General features: G+C 43.3%; 1 protein-coding gene across 5 annotated transcripts in view; it reads right to left on the bottom strand.

The window, feature by feature from the left end:
- CREBBP (CREB binding protein) overlaps nucleotides 1–20775 on the bottom strand; it is a 96326-nt gene that overhangs the window by 18523 nt on the left and 57028 nt on the right. For 2 of the 5 annotated variants that reach the window (XM_063414786.1, XM_063414789.1), the window contains 15 exons: nucleotides 20354–20453; nucleotides 19736–19882; nucleotides 19142–19259; nucleotides 16399–16591; nucleotides 16224–16277; nucleotides 14900–15024; nucleotides 14038–14226; nucleotides 12198–12617; nucleotides 11406–11585; nucleotides 11004–11178; nucleotides 7069–7187; nucleotides 6708–6947; nucleotides 6183–6271; nucleotides 1283–1363; nucleotides 544–600 (listed from right to left, as the gene is read on the bottom strand). In XM_063414786.1, the coding sequence (XP_063270856.1) occupies nucleotides 544–600; nucleotides 1283–1363; nucleotides 6183–6271; nucleotides 6708–6947; nucleotides 7069–7187; nucleotides 11004–11178; nucleotides 11406–11585; nucleotides 12198–12617; nucleotides 14038–14226; nucleotides 14900–15024; nucleotides 16224–16277; nucleotides 16399–16591; nucleotides 19142–19259; nucleotides 19736–19882; nucleotides 20354–20453 (2287 nt within the window). The remainder of the gene's footprint in view (nucleotides 1–543; nucleotides 601–1282; nucleotides 1364–6182; nucleotides 6272–6707; nucleotides 6948–7068; nucleotides 7188–11003; nucleotides 11179–11405; nucleotides 11586–12197; nucleotides 12618–14037; nucleotides 14227–14899; nucleotides 15025–16223; nucleotides 16278–16398; nucleotides 16592–19141; nucleotides 19260–19735; nucleotides 19883–20353; nucleotides 20454–20775) is intronic. The other 3 variants (XM_063414787.1, XM_063414788.1, XM_063414790.1) reach the window with 3 other exon arrangements.

Genomic DNA, 20775 nt, shown 5'->3' with positions numbered 1-20775 from the left:
AATGTGCTGTGCCTCAAACTGCCAGAGAACATGGAGAGGATGCTAAAACCCCACTGCAGGGAAAGCAAGCCCCTGCTCCTGAGGAGAAGTTCAGCTGAGCTCCCCTGAAGCTCCCCAGGGTAACACAGGGTACCTTGGCCTTGGGGTGGGCTCAGCACCCAGCAAAGAGAAAAATGTGATTTAGAACCACAAGAGGAAAATGCAGAAGGGCCCCAGGAAGGCAGAGCCCGAGTGAAAGGCTCTGGAGGAGGGAGAGCCATTCCCAGCCCAGCCCAGAGCTTGGCAGGGCACACCCTTGGAATTACCCAAAGAGCAGAAGCAGGAGCTGCCTGTGGAACAGGCGCCCGTGCTCCTCTGGGGAATCACACCACACACAGACTGTGGGTGCTGTGCCATGAATTTCAGGGAGATTCTGCAGTCTGTCTGGGCAGGGATGGGGGAACAGGAGAGTTCTTTCCTCCCTGCCCCATTTCTGCCCTGCTGGCTCAAGGGCAAGTGGCAGCAGTGAGATTTTGGGAAGGAAAACAACAGCGTGGTACTTACGGCTCTGGATCCAGGGTGTCGTTTTTCTTCTTTTCAAACTGATCCTTAGAGATGGTTCTAGAGACAAAGAGTTAATATGAAAGCTCAGTAGCACCCTCATATCAGAGGCTCAGACAATATCATGCTTTGCTGAAACCTCGAGTCTGACCACAGCACCTCAATATTTATATTCTGGTCAGATCAAGTAATTCAGTACATTGTATTTTAAGATACAGAAAATATTTCTCCCATTTCACTTTCTGTGTAAGTTAAAAGCAAGAGATACTCAAGTCTACACATAAAACTAAAATCATAAAGAACAAGGGAAGCTACTGTCAGTAAAGCAGCCACCTTCCAAACCAGCTTGAATGCCTCAAATCTGACTTTTCTGGCCAGGTTAGAGGCAAGTTTTTGGTTTTAGTAACATAAGCTGTGCTTCAAAAGGTGAGATATCAGAATTAGATGGAAGTTTTCCATCAGAAAAGGTGATGGATTAGTGACATTTACTGACACAGCTTCCAGTGCTCCCCTCCAAACACATTATCCAGGGTCTGCCACCCCGGGAACGGGCAGCTCATCTGGGCACAGAAACAGCCCCAACACAGCAACAGCTCTTAATCCTGCCCCTATAAATCCCCTTTAGGAAGGAACAAGGCATTTCCCCCCAGATCCCCCCATAGAGGGCTGGGTTTTACCCCCAAACCAGGACCCCCCTGCCCCGTCCCAAAGGTCAGGATGCAGAGGAAAGGAAGAGACTTACGTTTGAGGCTGGGAAGGGTCATCACCCAGGGTGACATTCTCCCCCTGGATTTCAGTGAAACACTTCTCACAGAAGTGATACCTGTCAGCAAGAAGGCCATATTTGGGTGAGCTGGTCCAGCACAAACACAGCCACCCAAGCACGGAGCACCAACCAGGGCAGGGCAGATCACCAGGAGCACCACGGAAGGGGGGACGTTGTTGGTTGATTGATGGGTCAGTGTGGACAATGAGGAGGCACAGAGGGAGGGGAGGGCAGGATTAGAGAACAGGGGAGGGAACAAACAGCACAGACGTAAGAGGTAAGACGCAAACACCAAGACAACACAGAGCAGAAAGCCAAGGCAAAGCACAGATTAGCATTCGGTCTCATTTCAGCATCGTAACAAGTGTCGGGCCTCACACTCCAGATTTGGGGAGGATTCAAGGAGTAGCCACCAAGAGCTACGTTTGTACAGGCTTCAAATTTAAGAATTTGGATTTGATTTGCATCGCTCAGGGGAAAAAAATCCTCTTTGATTCCAGGCTTGCGACTGATGGAGTTTGCTTTGGGTAAAAAGGAGCCTGTCAACAAGCTCCAAGGACACATTTATTACAGATTAAAGTGATTAGGAAATATGCTGAAAGCATTTACTGATTGTGAGTGAAAACTGCAAAAGCAGAAATACTTGATATTGGGGAAAAAATCGATAAAAACAAGAAATTCAAAATTTGACTGTAAGATTAAATGTGACCAATTGCTCAGCTAATATTCTTTCTTATAAATGAAACCAAATCCATACTCTAGACAAACATTTAACAGAAATGCAATTATGGGTCAGAGTTTCCAGCCATTTATCTATATAAATACAATATATGTATATATGTGAACAACATGAAATATTGTACATACATACAATATATTTATCAGGTACATTAAAGATGTGGAATTAATTAAGCTTTATAAATTGAATATAAGGCTAGGAACAATTTTTGGTCACCAGACCAAGAGCCAATCCAAGTCATACTCAGCAACAACAATTCTGCAGTTTACCAAACCAAGCTGAGTAAATCGGAATACAACTCTATGAAAATACAATCTGCATTTGAAAAAATAAAATAAAATCAAAGTCACATGGATTGGGGGATGTGGGTTGGTGGGTTTTTTGTTTGGGGATTTTTTTGGTTGTTTGTTTAAGATGAACTGGAACCAAAGTTGTCAGAGTCACTAAAATAAAAAAAAATAATTAAAAAAAAAATTAAATAAAAAAGGAGGCTAAATGTTTGGAAAGGATATGAATTCACACATGAACAAAGGCAACAGAGAGGCCACAGCTGTAAAATGCAGGAAGGCCACCAAGGATCACCAAAATAAAGGAGCTTTATGGAGAGTGAGAGAGTGGAAGCAGCGATGGCAGCACAGAACGAGGCAGGTTTAGTACTCAGACACCGGAGCCGTGGGGATGGGGAGTGCCAGAGGCACCAGGGGGACCCGGGGTCACCATGAACCAACAACTCAGGGGTGGAGAGGGATCAGTGTGGCAGCTCTGTCCCCTCACAGCCCCGGACACCTCAGCTGCCACCCCAGAGCCCTCCCGGGCCGCGCTGTCCTGGGACAGCGGCGGGCACTGATGGGATGGGATGGATCAGAATTCCTGCTGGGACACAGGGCAGGGAAGCTGCTCCCTGAGCCCTCCCCGAGTTCCCCCAGCACAGCTGAGGAGCCTGGAAGCTCCTCAGGAGCTTCAGGAGCTGCAGTGGCAGGCAGGAGGCAGGAGCCGTGGGGCTGGCTCCAGTTAACCCAACTCACTGCCACCATGGCCAGCCTAAGCCCAGCTCCTCCAGGGCAGCTCCACTGGCACTGAACACATCACCCTCCCAAGGAAAAGCAGGTTTGGGAGCTGAGAATGCAACAGAGCAAGGCCAGGAGAAAAACAAATGTGTTCCACTCATTTGTTATCACTGGGGATGATAAATACATTGTGGTTATTAGAGAGGAGCGTTCCAGGCACGTCTCATTTCCCTCACCCCTCACACCTACACTGATTACATAGGCTCTAATAATTTTTTTAAAACCCAAACACAAGAGTTTCAAAATTTTATATCCTTTTACACATCGTCCATTTCTTTTTTCCTATAATGTGCTTCTTTAATTTTTTCTTAAATTAAAACCCCTCACCACTGTTTTCCTTACTAACACAGTTACTGATCATTTTAAGAGTCAGACTGGGAAGGACTGAAAGTCAGGAGGGCCCAAGTACAGGAGAGTGAAGCCAGAAAAATCCATGGCCAAGGCTCCTATTAATAATTTGCTACATTTAAACAGTCCCAGAAGAGGTTAATTCTGATCCATTTTCAGAATAATTTATGGGCTTTCAAAGCACTCCGATCTTTAATCCATGATATTAAAATGAGGAAATAAAAACTGAAGTACGGTGAAAATGAATCACCTAAAGATCATGAACATTTGTCCATAAAACAACCAAGGTGAAGCAATAGCTGTAACTTATTATGGATATGGACTCTCAGAAACAGAGACCTGCCTTTTGCACGTCACCACAAATATTCAGCAAAACCCATAAAAACCACACAATATTCTAGTTACAGCAGCCATAGAAACCCCAAAGAATGTACTTATTGCAACACATCAGACATGAAAAGCTTTTCAAATGCAGACTGTTCAGGTGACTCCTGTTTATTACAGAGCAACGTTATGGTTCAACACCAAAGTGCAGAAAATGCTCAATCTCGGCATTACCAGGTAAATTCCCAACTGTAATTAAGTGCAAAGGCAACTCTAAATTTATAACTGGATGGCAGCACTGACAGCAAACACCACTCGGTTTTCTCAACTGGATACTCACATTTGCAGCACATTTTCTGAACACTTTAACCTAAATTTCTGCCTTATTATGGAATCTAAACGGTTCTATACCAAATAATTAACATAATGATAGAACTGCAGTGCCTGAGTTCATTTATTCAACGGTGTCTCAACATTCTTAGTTTTAATTTACTCATGTGATACTCTGGACTTTAGGTGCATCCAATTCTGCCTGTTCTGTACACAGAAAACTCAAGAACATTTGACCAATTAAAGATCTGCTGGAAGCAAGGAATTTGTTTTTCACTTATTTATTACTTGTTTAAGAACATCTGAGATTTGAAGATCACTGTCACAGGAAATTTGAGTTGGTTTAGAGCTGATCAAAAGGGGCTTTCTATGCAAAATGGACTATCACTTAACAATGTGGTGATCAATCTTTATAACAATAATATATATTAATATAAATAATTATATTTTTTATAATTATAAATACCTTTCTAAAAACCCCAACCCAAAGCCCCATTCATTCATCCCTGCATTTAGTGGGCCTGAAACAGAAAACCTCACACTCCTCCAGGGTGAACTCAACCCCACCCTAAATTACAAACCCTATCCCCTTCTCAAGGCCACTCGATGAGCAGAAAAGTATTAATTAAATGGACTTTCATGTTTATAATTGGCAGAAAGGGGAATATTACAACCCCCAGTGCAGAGGAGCCCTCTGCTCCACCCACCCTGGACTTCTTGCTTGTGACCAACATTGCCTTCCATGGAATAGTCCAAATGATTGAACACAAACTTAAATTGGGAAGGCAGTTTTGAAAGAACAACGAGCCCTTCTCCAATTCAATTTGAAGTTACTGTTCTTTCCAAATACAGAATGCATAACATGAAAACTATTTTAAATTTTACCAATATTTAAGGCTTATTATTTAAGGGTTATTTCCCCCCAATGCCAGTACTGAACTTTCTCTTTCAATACATTTAATTGCTTTAATTCTCATCAGCCTGACTTTTCAGAGTCCACAGTGGCTGTATAAAACCTTTTATGAGAGCTCATGAATTTATTCCTGCCTGTCAATACTTTCTGCCTCTCAAAGGCCACCCAAGGCCCCCACACAGGATGGGATGACACATTTTCCTCTCCCACATTGTGCTGCTCCAGCGTGGGGCTCCACAGGCTGAGAGCTTCTCCAGAGCGTGTTTGGAGAGAAGGGATGGCCCAAAAAATTGAAATATAAGTGCTGGAAGTCTGAATTGGTTCTGTGACTTCACAGCTGGCAAGGCTTAAGAGGCTGCCAAGCCTCTGGAAAGCAATTCAGATCTTCCTTTTCCCTATTCAAAACAAAGCTTTTGTCTCAGCCCATTTGTACTGTGCATTTCATTTGGGGGGAAGACACACATCATGTAACAAATCAAAATTAAAGCCAAGTTTAAAGTTTGCTTTGTGATTTTAACACTAGTGATTGAAGCATTGAATGGTAAATTAATCTAACAATTGTTTATTATTAATAATAGAAAAATCGAGTTTCTATTATTATTGTTTCAATAGAAACACATAATATTAATTAAAAAATAAGAGAAATTTTAATTTTCACAGCTTCTTGTGGACTCTCTGAGTAGTTTTTAATGCTATTTCCAAGCTAATTTAAATATAATTAAGCACTGACTAGAAAGGGGAAATATAAGTCTTGCAATCAATCACTGTACCCTTTACTTAGCAAATTCTGGCATTAACTTGTAAACAAACCTGCCTATCCTCACAATCCTCCCAGAACAAAGTGACAGCATTTCCCTGAGCCTGTTGGCAGCTCTGCCCTCCTCCCTGCAGCACTCCCTGCTCATTTTGTGGCAAACATGGACAGCCTGACCTGCACTGAGGCATTGCACGGGGCAGCCTGGCCCAGAGCAGGCACTGAGGAACAGAGTGCACTGCAGCACACAAAAACAAACAGGCACCTGCAGAAGGACAGCGTGGGAAGACAAGAAAAGAACTTTTCCCTGTCTTAGCTGACAAAGGAAAAGCTAAAAATGCCCTCATCCTCTGTATGTGCAGCTTCCTGACCAAGGGAAAAGCCTGGAGTCAAGGACTGACCTGTTCTGGTAGCTGTAGTAGGCAGCGTCCCGGGGAATGGTGCACAGCTGCTTGCCATAGCAGCACAAGGTCTGCGGAGAGAACTCATACTGCAAAACAAGGGAGAAAAGCAGCTTTACCAGGGGGTTGTGCTCAGCAGGGACCTAGAAAGCAAAGCTGATGCTTGTGGGTATCAGAGGACACTGCCATGGCCATCACACTTTGCCAGCTATTGTGAATGTACCACTCAGCCCTCCCAATCTGATGACAATCACTAACTCTAAAACCAGCTGACCCTTTGACCTCTGCTTTATGCATGTCAGAAATCAGGGAAGCATTTTAATATTACTTATAACTAAAGAAAGTGTCCTCTGAGAGAGAAAAATACAACAACAACAACAGAAGAGCAGAGCTGCTATCGACCTTTTCAGCTCTGAACATATTAATAACAAAAAGCCAAACTTTCAGCAGGAATTCCATTTCCAGAAAAGAGTTCCCAGAGCTGCTGACTGCAGCTGGGCTCTGGGGAAGGGGCCCTGGACCCACCTTGCGGCCGCAGCAGTAGCCCAGGGACTGCATGACGGGATCGATCTCCTGCTCGAACACCTCGGCCAGCTTGGTGCAGAACTTGTACACGCGGGACGTCTTGCGGTTGTAGAGCCAGGCGTTGTTGAACATGAGCCACACGTCATCCACGTACTGCCAGGGCTCCTGGTACTGCCCCGTGTCCAGCTTGCGCTTGATGGTCGACAGATCCATGGGATTCTTCACGATGTCAAAGTAATCCTGGAAAAAGCACAAAAAGCAGCGTTTCTAAGAGGCTTCCAGGGTGTGGAATGGGAAAAGCAAGATGTTTGTGTGAGGGAAGATAGAACATTTTAGAGGGTTTGTTTTAATGCCAACTCACCGGAATCCCTAGAAGCTGGGGATCCACGGGCTGTCTGAAGGGAAGGGACTCTGGGTCCTGCCGGTACAAAGCTTCCAGGGTGGGCATGAGAGCCTGGCGCAGCTCCTCGGGCTTGAAAACTGGTAAGGGAAGACAGAAAGGTTAGAAAATTGCCCTCCACACTTCCTAATCTCTTGACTCCCCTTAAAAAACCCCACAGAAATATGTTAACTAAAACTCTGCAAAGGGTTTTCCTGGTCAGAGGCAAAATCTCACTTACAAGAGGCAAACACAGCCTTGCATTTACTCAGACCACAGCAGGTGATATTCCCAAAATGGGGAGATGGGAACAACTCTAGCCCATAATGATACATATTCTACACCATTAAAAAAACCCTCAAAACTTACACAGATTCAAATTAAATCAATTGTTTCAACATGAATGAACCTTTTCTCCTCAAAGGATAGACTGAGCATGATTTTCCCTCCCTCCCTCCTAACCTTGCTCGCTATTTCCAAGCCAAGATTCTTCCAGCAAAACCCACTGCAGTGGGCAGGGATGAAGAGCCAGCTCCACAGAGAGTGACCAGATGTCCTGAGAGCTGGCACAGGAATTTTCCTGGCCACAGTGTACAAACAGTCCTGCTCTGATGGATCGTTAATTGATTTTGAAAGTGTTAATACTTCCAGATTTCTATGCCACCACTTGGCAACAGTGGCATGGCAACAGCCATGGTTCTTTCAGGAGTGGCTGACAAGGACAAAAAAAGGCAATACATTTTCTGAAAAATAATGATAACTTGGAGAGCTCTTTGAGCATCTCAGCAGCGTAATTACATTTATTTCCTTAGGAACAGTGTCTTTAAATAGGGAAGAATGCCTATCATTGAGGAAAAAAGACAACTAGGGAAAGCAGGATGGCATCTAATATTTATCTACCTGGATGAAATGAGAACGATACAAGTAAAATGGAGCAATTAATTCTGCTAAAAGCACTTGAATCAACAGGGCTCAGTGACCCCTTGGAGGCTGATCATTGCTTTTCTCACTCAAACAGTATTTTGGTGTGATATAAATTGCATTTTGGGACATCTAGATAACAATCTATGATTTTAAAGAGTACACATAAAACAGCCAGGAAGACAAATTGAGCTGACATTACTCCATTGGTTGTATGATCATTTCAGCTGTTGCCACAATCTCAGTCCCAACAAAATGGCAATTCTGTTCCATATTTATCAATACCATATATGCAGGCACTTTTCCCTACTACAGACTCCCAAAGTTTTATAAACAACTCTTACCCATTTATACTATGGGATTCTCAAGAACAGAAAGAAATACTGAATTCCATTAATGAGGAACAGTATTCTCTACTGCTCTGATTCAGATAGTTCATAATGTGATAATCTGAATTATTTCATTTAATGAAATGTAAAGGTCAAAAAGTCCCTTCTAATAATCTATTCTGACTACCTGCTTGACACTGCTTTTAGAGTTTTCTATAATAACATACCACTAAGCTACAGTATCTTTCAAAGTAAATCCAATCTTATTCTAAACTCAAACTACAGAGATCCAGTGTGACTTTTGCCAAGTTCCTTAAAGCCTAATTATCTTTACTGATAAAGTTTATAAGCCACTTTCATTTTGAAGTTTGAAAAGAAATCAAAATGAAAATCCAGTTGTTATTTCAATTTATTACTTTACCTAAAAACATAAAGAAAAGTTGCCTTCATCTTCAGCTGCTCTGCCTCTAAGGACTATGACTAATTCCAGCACATTTGATTATAGCATCTCCCTGTACATGGATTTTACAAAAAAGTTTTGTTTTTCCCTCTCTCCTTTTTCCAAAATTAAATGCTCTCAGTTCTCCTCTGCTAGCTCAAAGACCTTTGTAAGGAGCTGGCATCCAGTTATCCCATTTTGTCTTGGATGTGTGGGCAGTAAAAAGAAAATGGGATCTTTGCCTGACTCACCATGACGTATAACCTACCAAAGAAGAGTACAATGCTACCTTTTAGTTTTTTTGCTTTTTTCAAACAGAGGCAAGTCTGCTTATGATTACTAAGGAGAAAATTCATAAAGGAAGATAAGACATTTTCAGAATTACAAGGACAACACACACAAATACACCTCAAACCCAAGCTCTTGCACATTTTCCATTATGTCTTACAAAGAAGTGTAGAAACCAGTAAAACTCATCTTCAAGGTCAAACTAAAGTGCCATCTACAAGGAGACAGGAGCTGCCCAAATGAATATTACAGATATTACAGTGGGTTTTTGAGACTGCAAAGCAAGGAACCACGACCTCCCTTTCTTGCTCACATGAGATTTGCAAAAAAAAGGCAAAATAAAGCTCTGCTTGCTATGTTAGGACACACAGTCCATGGCTCTTCCCCTTAGTGCCTGCCATGGGATGGCCCTCAGGAATCTGCCTGCATGGGAAGGAGGAAGAATTCCCAACCCTTTTGCAACCCAGGCAAAACTCCTAATCAGTCCCTTCAGTAGTTTTAAAATATCACCTATCCCTTCAGCACACTTGGCAGTAATTCCTTTCCAATACCTCTTGGTTTATTCAGCATTTTAATACCAATGCTCAATTAAGACAGCACAAACTCCTTGGTGAGAAAATGTCACCATTTCAACTCGTGTCTGTGGTTGTACCTGCCCACACTGCACGTGCTTTGCACTGCACAGTTCCTGGGTGACAAAACTTCCAGGATAAAACTGTGTCACCGAGGGAGGAATTGGAATACGTGGTGACCCAGCCTGAACTGACTCTGCAAGAACCTTCCCTGTGCAAGCACATTCCTACCAGGCAGCAGTGACTCCTTCCACTGGGAATATCACTGGCTCACAAATGCTAATAAGCTTTCCACTCCCTGTGTTACACTTGGGTTGGAAAAGGCTCTGCCAGTTGGTTCTGCAGCGTGCTCTCGTTTGGGTGCCCTCTCTGCTGCCAGCTGAAAACAGCAATCTGCAGGAAAATGTGTTTTATAGCGATTTATCCCAAAAAGATTATGGTTAGTAACCAAATGCAACCCAAAGCACATCAAGGAGATGTAGATTTTTTAGACATTTGCAGCATGTTGAAAGCTTTGGTTGAAAACTAAAAGCTAACCACAGAAAACATCACCTCAATGCAGCAGATGCCAAAAGACAGATGTCTCAAACTGCTAAGGTTTTTGAGTCCAAAAACTTATCCTGCAGCCTGCCACAAAGCCTCCACTGCAAGCAGAGAAATATATTTCTGCTTTAATAATCTTATTTATTTCTTACTAACACAAGGCACCCAAACATTTATATAACCTGCAACACCATGAAGTTTCCTTGAGTACAGATGCAGCCACACTTCAATCTGTGCTGACACTGCAGCTTAATTTAGGAGACTGCTGAGCAAACGAACACTACACTGAAAACTTTCAAGTCCTGAAAACACAGGACTCTAAAATAAATGTTCAGCCTCTTGCAGCAGTCCAGCCTAGGAGGAACACAGGTTCAGGAGAGTTCAAGTGCCTGATTCTCAGAAAAGAGACTGACAGAACTCAGGATAAAGGTGGTGTGTGCAGCCTCTCAACAGGAAAAGAAAAGCAATGGATATTCTTGGTTACTGAAAGCACCCTTACCTACACTGAGCTCTCCTCAAAGAGCACCAGGATGTACAGGGAGGGATTTATGTATTTAATTCCTCCAGCAATCACTGCCTTACTGCCTTGGTCCTTCTGGGCAGGCACTGCTGAGATCAAGGCCACAGTGACTTGCTCTTCTCACCTGACTCATGTAATATTAAAGGAATTCTACTTTCAAAATTAAGTTATAGAGTATTGATCTCCCAGAGCTCCACGTGCTGGAAACACAAGTGCAAAGCAGACCTCCCAGCAGGAGCTGAGACTGGAAAACAAATGTTAGTGAAAGCAAAGCACACAAGGGAACTCAGTGTTCACACACGTACTTTTCTTGCGGGGCTGAGATGGTGATGTGGATTGTGAAGTGGCACTCTCCTCTTCCTCTTTAACCTCTGCCTTTATTTCAGGCTTCTTTTCCTCAATTTCCATCGGCTCCTGCTTCAGCTCTGTTCCATCTGTTTCCTCTTTTATTTGTGAAGATCCTTGTAAATCCTCCTCCACCTTAAGAAAGGACGCAACGAGAGGCACTGTTACACCTACAACCCAAACTTCAGCCATCAAAATATTAGTCTGAGACTGTTGAAGCACTTTGCATCCATGGCTTTCCTCAGGAGTTACTTTGCAGTAACGACCCTCCTCTCGCCCCTTAGCTCACCGAGTCAGACACATCATTAAGTGCTTTTATATCTATCACTGCTTTCAGTTAAGCTGTAGAGAATCTCATTTACCTCAGTCTTAGCTTCCACTTGTGTCTCACTAGTCTCTGGCTCAGTTTCTTCAGTTTTAACTTCTGATTTGCTTTCTAGCATTGGTGCATCTGGTCCTAGTTGCTGGGAATTCGTATCAGCACTAGCAACTGAGGCAGGGGTGGGGACCCTGTTATCAATACTAGCTGCTGCCTGGGATAGCTGTTGTAAAAACAGTACAAAAGAAAGACACTGCATATATAGAAATATTTTCCTTTACTAAAAATGAACAGCACAAAAGAGACATGAGATGATATTCTACAACAGTGCAGAACATGGATACAGGTCACTGTAGCCAAGTTTTGATATTACACATTTAATAACTCTGCTTTACAGAGGAGAAGCCAGGGAAGAATTCTGCCCCAAAAAGGCTTCTTTTACAGAGAAAACACCTGCCCAGTAAAACACTGTACATTCCTTGAAACGTGCATTTGCCCTGGCTGTATCTTAAAAGGATAAAAAAAACTATGCAAATCTCAGGATCAGAAAAGATTCTGATTATGGCCAAATAGAGTATCAGGCCTGTTACACCTCATCTTTCTGCACACTGCTGCCAATTTACTTTGAGCAGTTCAGCCATTCAACCCCCCCTCCTTCACACGACGCTGAGAACATCTGAACACACACATTTCACACATCTCTGAGCAACCCCCTGGTCTAAAGCGAAGCTGCTATGGACAGCTACGGGCTCTACACAGTCAGGACATGGTGCTACAGACAGGGACGCTCGTGGGATGTCACGACACAATGCAGAGGGGACTGGCTGCTACTTACTGGAGTGCCAGGTGGCTGTGCCTGCACAGATGTTGGCTGCTGCTGGGCTGGCTGTGGGGTTGGCACAGACTGGGGCTGGGCAGGGGTCTGTGGCTGCGGTGTCACCTGGGCCTGGGCTGCCGTCTGCCCCGTGGGGGTGCTCTGGGTCTGCGTGGCCGTGGGGACAGAGCCCGGCGTCGGGGTGGGAGTCTGTCCCGAGGACGAGACCGGCGTGGATGGCTGGGTGGGTGCTGCTGGCTGGGGAGGAGTCATCCCCGGGGGGGTTTGGTGCTGCATTGGAGGCATCCCCGCAGCAGAGGACACGGGAGGGGTGCCCTGGTGCAGGGGGGGCTGCGTCACCGGGGGACACGGCAGCTGACCGCTCTGCGGCCCCAGCATGTTCATGGAGTTGGGAAGAGCAGCACTGGGAACCTGCCCCTGCTGGGGAGAGAGAGAGAGAGAGTCTTAGAGAGCCTGCAATCACACTTATCCCTTCAATCACAGCCCCGGAGCCCTCTCTGACAGGGCACTGCCAGTGCAAGCACATCAGCACAAACAGCGCTGCTCGAGTGACTGCTCCCATTTCTGCCGTCGCTGCCATCGGCTCCCCAGGACCCTTCTCCCAGACTGAGCTGTGCCACACATCCTGCATTAATTCCACTGGCATACACAGGGAATCCTCGCAATCCCAGTAACACAGAAACCCACAGGCAGCATCTAAATTGTGCCATTAGCTGGGCAAAGGTCAGGCTTTTACACAAAATGGTTTTGAGCAAATATCCATTTTTAGGCCAGGACTCTGAGACAGCTCTGCTTTGGAGGGCAGGTCAACACATTTAATGCTGCTGTTGCATACAGCAAGACTTAAGAAAAGTGTGTTTTCTTTTTAATTCTAATTACACTGCTCAAGATGCTTCAGAAAACCTGGGATTTGTTTTTCAGAGCACCAACAATGAAGTATTCTGGATGTACTTAAAGGTTTAAGTGATACATTTTACTGAAGATTGCATCAGATAACTGGTGATAAAAAAGAATACTCCACTCCTCAAATGTAACTGTTACTCTTAGAAATACAAATCAGTTAATTTCCTGCAGATGAGGTTTCAAATTCAAAACACATTTCTACATTGTCTTTACAGAGGCAGTTTTATGGAACTAAGTGCATTGGGGAAAAAATATTCACCACAAGGGCAGTCAAACAACTGAGCCAGGGCCCATGAAACTGCAGATATTCTATCCTGAATATATTCCAAACTTGACTCAACAACAGAGCCCTCCACAACCTGATCTAAGTAATCTCTCAGAACTCTGGAGGTTTTAACTAGCCTAAATTACTTAGGCTCTGAGTTAAACAACAAGCCTTTCCCTCTGGAAAAGCAGCTACTTTGGCACCATAAGCAGAGCTACTACTTCACTGACCACTACTGTAACAGAAAAATGTTACAGGAAAAACCCAACAATTTTCTCTCCAGAAGCAACGAGGTTAAAACGAATTTTAGAAGATCTTGCCCAACCACTTTATTATAATCCTAGATTTAAAGTTAGCTACTCCGGTCCACACAGAGACAAAACATATGTTCACAGGCATCCCATAAACTGATTTCTGATATTTCCCCTAAAAATCTCGTCAGCACGCATTCCGAAGGGATTTAAATCAGGAATTGCAGGGCGTTGCGCCCCCATTAACAGATGTCGATGAGTTATGTAAGAGCTTCTGAGGAGGGCAGATGTACCCCAAGATCCCCCAAAGCTGGGGTGACTACATCAAACAATGGATATAGAAACACAAATAAACAAATGTAAGTAAATAAATCAGAGCAAAGTAATCGAGAGCAAATAAATCTTAGATTATCCAGCGCACCTGTGCCACCCCGGCCTGGGCTGTTGACTGAGCCATGCCCACACTGTTCACATTCATAGCTCCAGTGGATGCTGGGAACTGGTTTTGGGGCAGGAACTGGTTCTGGGTAGGAGCCTGACCCATCATGTTGTTGGAGTGAGCTCCCATCATGTTCTGTGGCTGAGGCATTCGGGAAGGAGACATTGCCATCTGAAAATGAACACCCAGATTAACTAATTATCATTTAGCATTATGGAGCAGGACAAAGGAAAATATACTGAAATCAATCAAAAGACAGGACAAAAAATGAAAGGAAAATGGCTTAATTACACTAACTGGAAGTGGGCTTATGCCTATAACTTCTGCATTTGTTCCACAGCATTCATTATTTTGAACAGGTAATATTCAGAGTGTTAACTCTGTTTTGTTCTCTGGGATGAAAGAGAGAATTCAAGGAAACTAAAAATATTTTTGTTTTTCTAAAGAATAGAAACATGTTTCCATGTAGGAACAAAGAAGGTTTATATACTGCAAAGACCGTAGATGCTCCTCCCCAGCTTGCTGGGGATCACTGCACCTGTGGCACGGGCCCCTCTAAAGGTCTGCTCGGTGTTTTTGGAACACGTAAATATTGCAAACACCTCGATAAAAGCCTGTCAGACTTGCTGTGTCTCCATGAAATTCTCCCAGATTTTGAGCACTGCTGTGGTGGCTTGGCCCTTCCAGAGGGGCTGCGGTGTGGGGTGGGCTGAGCAGGGCGCGAGGGGGCACGGTCAATGTATTATATAAATTCATTTTTAAATCCTTTTTAAACATTAAACCCTGCTCTCCCGGCCTGGCTTTGCAGAGGGGCTGAGGTGTGGGGCGTGCGGAGGGTACGAACCGCGGGCACGGCGCCCATGTTGTTCATCTGCACCGGGTGGTTCATCGGCGACGCCGCCCGCGGGCCCAGCGGCGCTTGGGGCATCTGTACATTCCCTATGGACATGGGGTTAAACTGATTCATTCCTGCAAATGCACCCCCAAAACAAGTCATTAGGAACAAGTCAGCAGCAGTTATGGATCTATATTCTACTGTAAAATTAACAGTTATTTTGACTGCAATTTGACTGCCCTGCTCTTTCTCTTTTAGTTACTTGACTTGACAGACAAATCAGGATGCAAGAAGTGTTAGGAGCAATACTAGTTAGGGTGAAATACAATTTTTGGTGTCTCAAAAAGTAAAAATTAAATGCAAAAGATGAAGAGTAGACGATCTGTAGAGGATGCTGGATGATCTGCACAGACAGGATGCTATTTATAAGTAATACCTCAGGATGGTTTCTTAAAATCAGGCATTTGCTTTGAAACAGCAATGTCTTATTCAGGATTTACTGAAATGGTTGAAGTAAATATGATAAAAATACATATGGATGTATGAAGGCAGCTCCAAGCCTCAAATCAGGACAAAAGGTGCTAAAATGCTTTAACAGGGGTTGTGCTTTTCATACAAAACATTTAATCCCTCCAAAAAACTTGTCTAAAGCTGTAATTATGGAGCTATACTTGTTATCAAGGAGAACTAGTTGTTCTCCTATTCAAATGAATTTTAAAAATATTTAATTTCCCAAGGACATTTCAACACAAATTTTGACTTAGTTAACTCTGAAGCAAAACATAAAATAGCTGAGGACACTTTTCTGAAGGAAGTTGAAGCACCTAAAAGTCAGGGGTTTGTTTTTTGGAAAAAAACACCCATGAGCTCACAGCAGCCTCAGTGAGTAATGGCAAGTGCTGTGAACAAGCTCCAAGGCTTTTTTAGGTGCACTTTCCATCAGAAACCAAGAAAGGCTATCATTAGTTACACAGATTTTAGGACTAATGCACTGTGTTTCCAGCTACAGGTGTATTTTTGGCTAATTAGCTGCAGAAAACATGCCAACATCCTTCCCCCTTTGCAGTGTTTCAAATGAGATTATCCACAGTACTCCTGCCTGAGCTGGCCTCTCCTTGGAAGCACTGAATTAATTCCAATCCCCAGCAAAGTGCTGGATCCACATTGTTAACACTGCACTGGCACACGGAGCAACGCCAAAGAATGGTGCTGGAAAAAGGCAGCTCCAGCAGCTCCTCCCTCCCAACACCTGAAAACCCCAACATAACATCAGCTCTTCCCCCCAGTAATTATTTTGAACCCACAAATTGCAATTAGAGAGAAAAACAGATACCTTGAGAAACCTGCATACGACTGATAGGCACGGTTGGCATGGACATAGGCCCATCTGCAACACAACACGAGAAGGGTCAGCAAAACCAGTTTTAAATGAACCTCAGGATTAACCTGAGTGCAGAGAGAAGCCGAAGGCTCTCCTGAGGAGCACAGGCAGCTCCAGCAGCACTTACTGGGTGGCCTGACGGGCTGTGCCTGGCCCATGGCAGCAGCCACCTGGGGAATCCCTGGGGGCTGGGGCCCGGGGGTCTGTAAGGCTGCTTGGTTCCCCAGCATCCCTTGTTTATGGAGACGAGACCTCCGCTTCTCTTCTAGCTCCTTTTGTATCTTATAGATTTTCTCTGCTAATAAATGATAGTATTCATCCTAAAAGGGAAAAACAGAGAGTAATCAGCAACAGCAAAACTCATTCAGTCTAACTGAATACCATCATCTGGGTTTGGGTTGGGTTTTTGCTTTGTTCTTTAATGTATACACCTGCCTAATTGAAAAAGAAATATTTCTTTTCAGAATCCTGTAAATTAAGACAGCCTTTTCTGCTTTAATGCAGAAAAAGACAAAAAGAAAAGCTTCTAAAAATTGCACTTGCTTTATGGCTACTTTTCATACCTACTCTGAGTAAATTAGCAGACAAAGGAGAAGGCTGGAGGTTCTCTGTTGCTTCAGCAAAACCCAGGAAGCTGTGATTTAGTTTCTAAGTGTTAATGATTTTTAAATGTTATCTTCATAATAAACATTTCCACTAATCCACAGACAAAAGAAAAATATATTCCCAGCACACTGTTACACTGAATAAACTTTCACGAGACAGATGTTAAGGACAGATCAATTTTTACATAAAGAAAGGAACAGCTCTTTTCCTAAAGAGTCTATCAACAATCACGGCAAGGGATAAACAAAACCAGACAAAACCTCAAAGGAATGGAGAAAATTCAGTGAAAAATAGTCCACAGGCAGATACAAGTAAACACTACATCTGTACAAGATGAAAAATCCATTTTACTCAACCCACACTGACAACAGATCCAATAAGGCAGTCACAGTGCACACCACGTAGACAATTTTGCTTGTCAGGAATTGCTGGACACAGATCTGCCAAGTGCATGAGATTATGCACCTGCTAAAGGCAAAAAAAAACCCCACAAACCCTCAAGGCTACATTTCTTTTGTGGGGTCACCATGCTCTTAGAACCCAGGGTTACACAGAGCACAGGCTGAGTGATGCTTGCCCACAATCATTTTGTTTTTATTCAGTATTCATCAAAACCAGAATTTGTTATTACAGCAGGACGGAATAATTTCCAAAAGCTTAATATGAGATTTGTATTCCTCAGCAGCCTTGCTAAGGAAGTCCAGTCATGCAATATAAAGCTTTGTTTTTCAGGTCACTTCTCAGTTTCTCAAAAATCAGTGCAGACACTTTCTGCTGTCCAGTTTAAAAGCTTCACAGTCCCTCCCCTCCTCCTGCTCAAGCAACTTCAGTTGTAAGTTCCTATTTGTAAATTCAATATTCTGCTGCTTTCCCACTGCAAAGATTCCTGCAAAGGCTGTGTTCACAAGGAGCACACAAGGCTAGAATAGCATTAAACTCCTTACAATAATGCCTCTAATATTACTAATATGTTTTTCAGTGTCAAAGTAGAACAGAAGCTCCTCAAAAAGAAGGATGTAATTCCTCATGGCATCGTTAACACATTTGGAATTACTCCCTCTTCCAAGTTTGCTGCTTGGAGCCAAATACATTAGATAGATTCCAATAACAGAAACTTCTGGCCACGAGGCTCTGACAGCTGTTTTGAGGCGTGAGGAGAAGATACTCCTGGGTGTTTGTCAGAAGGCATTTAATTCTACAATCAGGAGTTTGCTATGCTCATCCCTACTGAGCAGGTATTCAGACACCCAGGTGTGACCATGAAATCCTCCTTCCATCTAAAATTGGTCTCTAAGGCTGCTGGGGTAACCACGGTTGTGCACACCCCAGTCCTCCCTGTAAACAACCTCTTGGTAGCTACAAGGAGGATACAACGTGGTTACTGCCCATCACTGACACAGCAGCACTGTAAGCATGGCCACTGCCTGTTTACCTGGAGGAAATAAAACCTGCATTTCCATCTCCAGCTCTTCTGGCAAGTGGCTGGAAGGAGCAGAAGTGTCTGATTGGATCATCTGATTATCACCTGAAATGCCACTAATTACTCTCTTCAGATGCTCCTCCCTTGCTTCAGAAAGGACCTCAAGTTTCTGATCAGGTAGGATCTTGCAGGCACTACTGGCACTAATATTGTTGTCTTTTCCCAATAAAAACTTTCAGGAGTGGTTCCTTTAGGGTAGAATTACCACCATGTCATATCCTCAGCCTGTCAATCAGCAGGGGTTTGCTCCCTTCAAGTAAGAGAGATCTGAACTGACATCTCTGTGCAGACAGAGCAAAAATCTTGAACTACAACAGGACTTGTGAGGATTTTCCCATCCACAAAGCAGCCAAACTGACTCCTTATGTCTTAGTGCAACTACTCCTGGTGCTGCAGAGGAGAATTAATCCATCAGTACAGGTGGAAGGTAAACAGTGACAGCACTGGGTCCTAGAGAAAACCTCCAGTGGTAACGAGGCACTAAGAAGATTTAAAACTACTGCTTGCACTGACTTCCAAAAAGGAGGAAGTCAGTGAGGGAAACATCAAGAACTGCAAGCTGTGCTCCAAGTTCTTGCATGTCAATCCCACCTTCAGGAGGATGCAGGGATGGATGTGATGGGTGAATTAAACCACACGGCTTGGGACTACACAAACACTGTCACACACTGAAAACACAACCTTCCTCGTGAAGAGGCACTGAAATGGTTCTCTGTGGTTTTCTTTACACTTGCAGGATTTGTGATGCTACTGTTCTTTCACAGGTTGGACTGGAGGAACATACCCTACTGTTAGCAGATTCATACATGTCTCCTTCCACCTTCCTGGCATAAGCCACCAAGTTCTCCATGCGGCGATCCTTGAGCGCTGCTGGGTCAGGAGTGGGGAAGATGGCTTGGACACTGCAAGGACAGGGGAACAATAACAGAGAAAGATCGTCAGAAAAAAAAACCCACAATCAATACAGCTCTATGATAATCACCCTGGATGTTCCCTTATACACCAGATATGTAAAGGCATATCAATATGGTTTAAAAAGAGGATTTTATTATTTCTCACAAGACTAAAACAAATCAAATGATGAAAATAAAGTGAGGCTTAACAATCTGGAGTCTAAATAACTGTTCACAACAGCAGAGCACATTTACAAATACGCAATATTTCTATATTTCTAGCAATAGAAACTAATTCTATGCCCACTCCTCAATGAGCATGAAGGAACAAACTGAGGAGGAGGATTAAAGGCAACCACTCATTCTGAGTGGCCCAGCACCTGAGAACCACTACTGATAACTTTCTTTTCAGCTTAACAGCAGAACTACTGTACTGAAATTCTTTAAAAACAGTGAGGAAAGAGGCAGCCTTGGTGGATACTTACAGTTTATGCACTAAATGATTGCGCAGGTCCTGAGTGACATGTTCATGCCATGCTTTCCTTACCCCGGTACTCGAAGGAGGTGCAGCCGTTGGCATTGAGCTGAGGTTTCCAACATTGCCAGAGTTTGTGCCATCATTCATTAGTGGGCTAAAATAAAAAGAAAAAAAGGGACTGTTAGAGTACCAGAATGCAGAGTTTTGTCATAAGTTTGATGCTTGAAGTAATTTTTGAGTTGTTGCTTTCATCACTTTTAGCTATTGCATCAAACATTCTCTTATGCGAAATTTTGGCATCAACAAACTTCAGCCCCTGAAGCAGCAAAGCTCAGGAGTTTACAAGGCACATTCACACTGTGAATGGTAAAGAATCACAACTAAGAACTTAAAAATACAAAATATTCTTCCTTTGGGACTTCATTTAAAAGCAGTAAATATTGTGGGGCTCTCAGGAGGCACAAAGTGGCAGCCCTGGAACTGAAACAGGAAAGAGAGCAGAGCCGTACATGTGACTGGCCATCTCCACGCCAACACAATCAGTTTTTAAAGCATGCTCTTTATTTACTTTCATAAGCATGCAAATAAATGTTTAATTGAGCAAGAATGAAAATATGAGCATTACTTATTTGTCCCAAGGGATGTTGGAAGAGCAGTTTCAGAAATTAGACCCGGTTGCTGGTCTGTTGTTATTCCTCCTGTGGGAAGGTTCATCTGGTTGGCTCCTTTGGGACAAAATTAAACATTATTGGTACACAGTTCACAATTTTGACAATAATATGACAAAACTGCACTTTACTGACCCATCTGGCTAAAGAAAGAAGCAATTTATCAGGTTAAGTATTTTTATAACAATACCTGCTGTGCTGCACATACGTGGCTATTTATGGAACCAAGTTACTTTCAGTCTGAGCAACAAAAATGAGTCTATTAAAATTTTAAATTCATAAACTCTTAAGATTAGATCAATGAGCTATAAAGAAGGTAGTACTAGCAATTAAGTTGCAAAAAAAAAGTATTTGAGACAGAATTGTCTGTTAGAACTGG

This window comes from Prinia subflava, chromosome 17 (assembly GCF_021018805.1).
Source record: "Prinia subflava isolate CZ2003 ecotype Zambia chromosome 17, Cam_Psub_1.2, whole genome shotgun sequence".
NCBI classification, from domain to species: domain Eukaryota; kingdom Metazoa; phylum Chordata; class Aves; order Passeriformes; family Cisticolidae; genus Prinia; species Prinia subflava.
The sequence above is the reverse complement of the archived record's forward strand: the minus strand, read 5'-3'. Positions and strand labels throughout refer to the sequence as shown.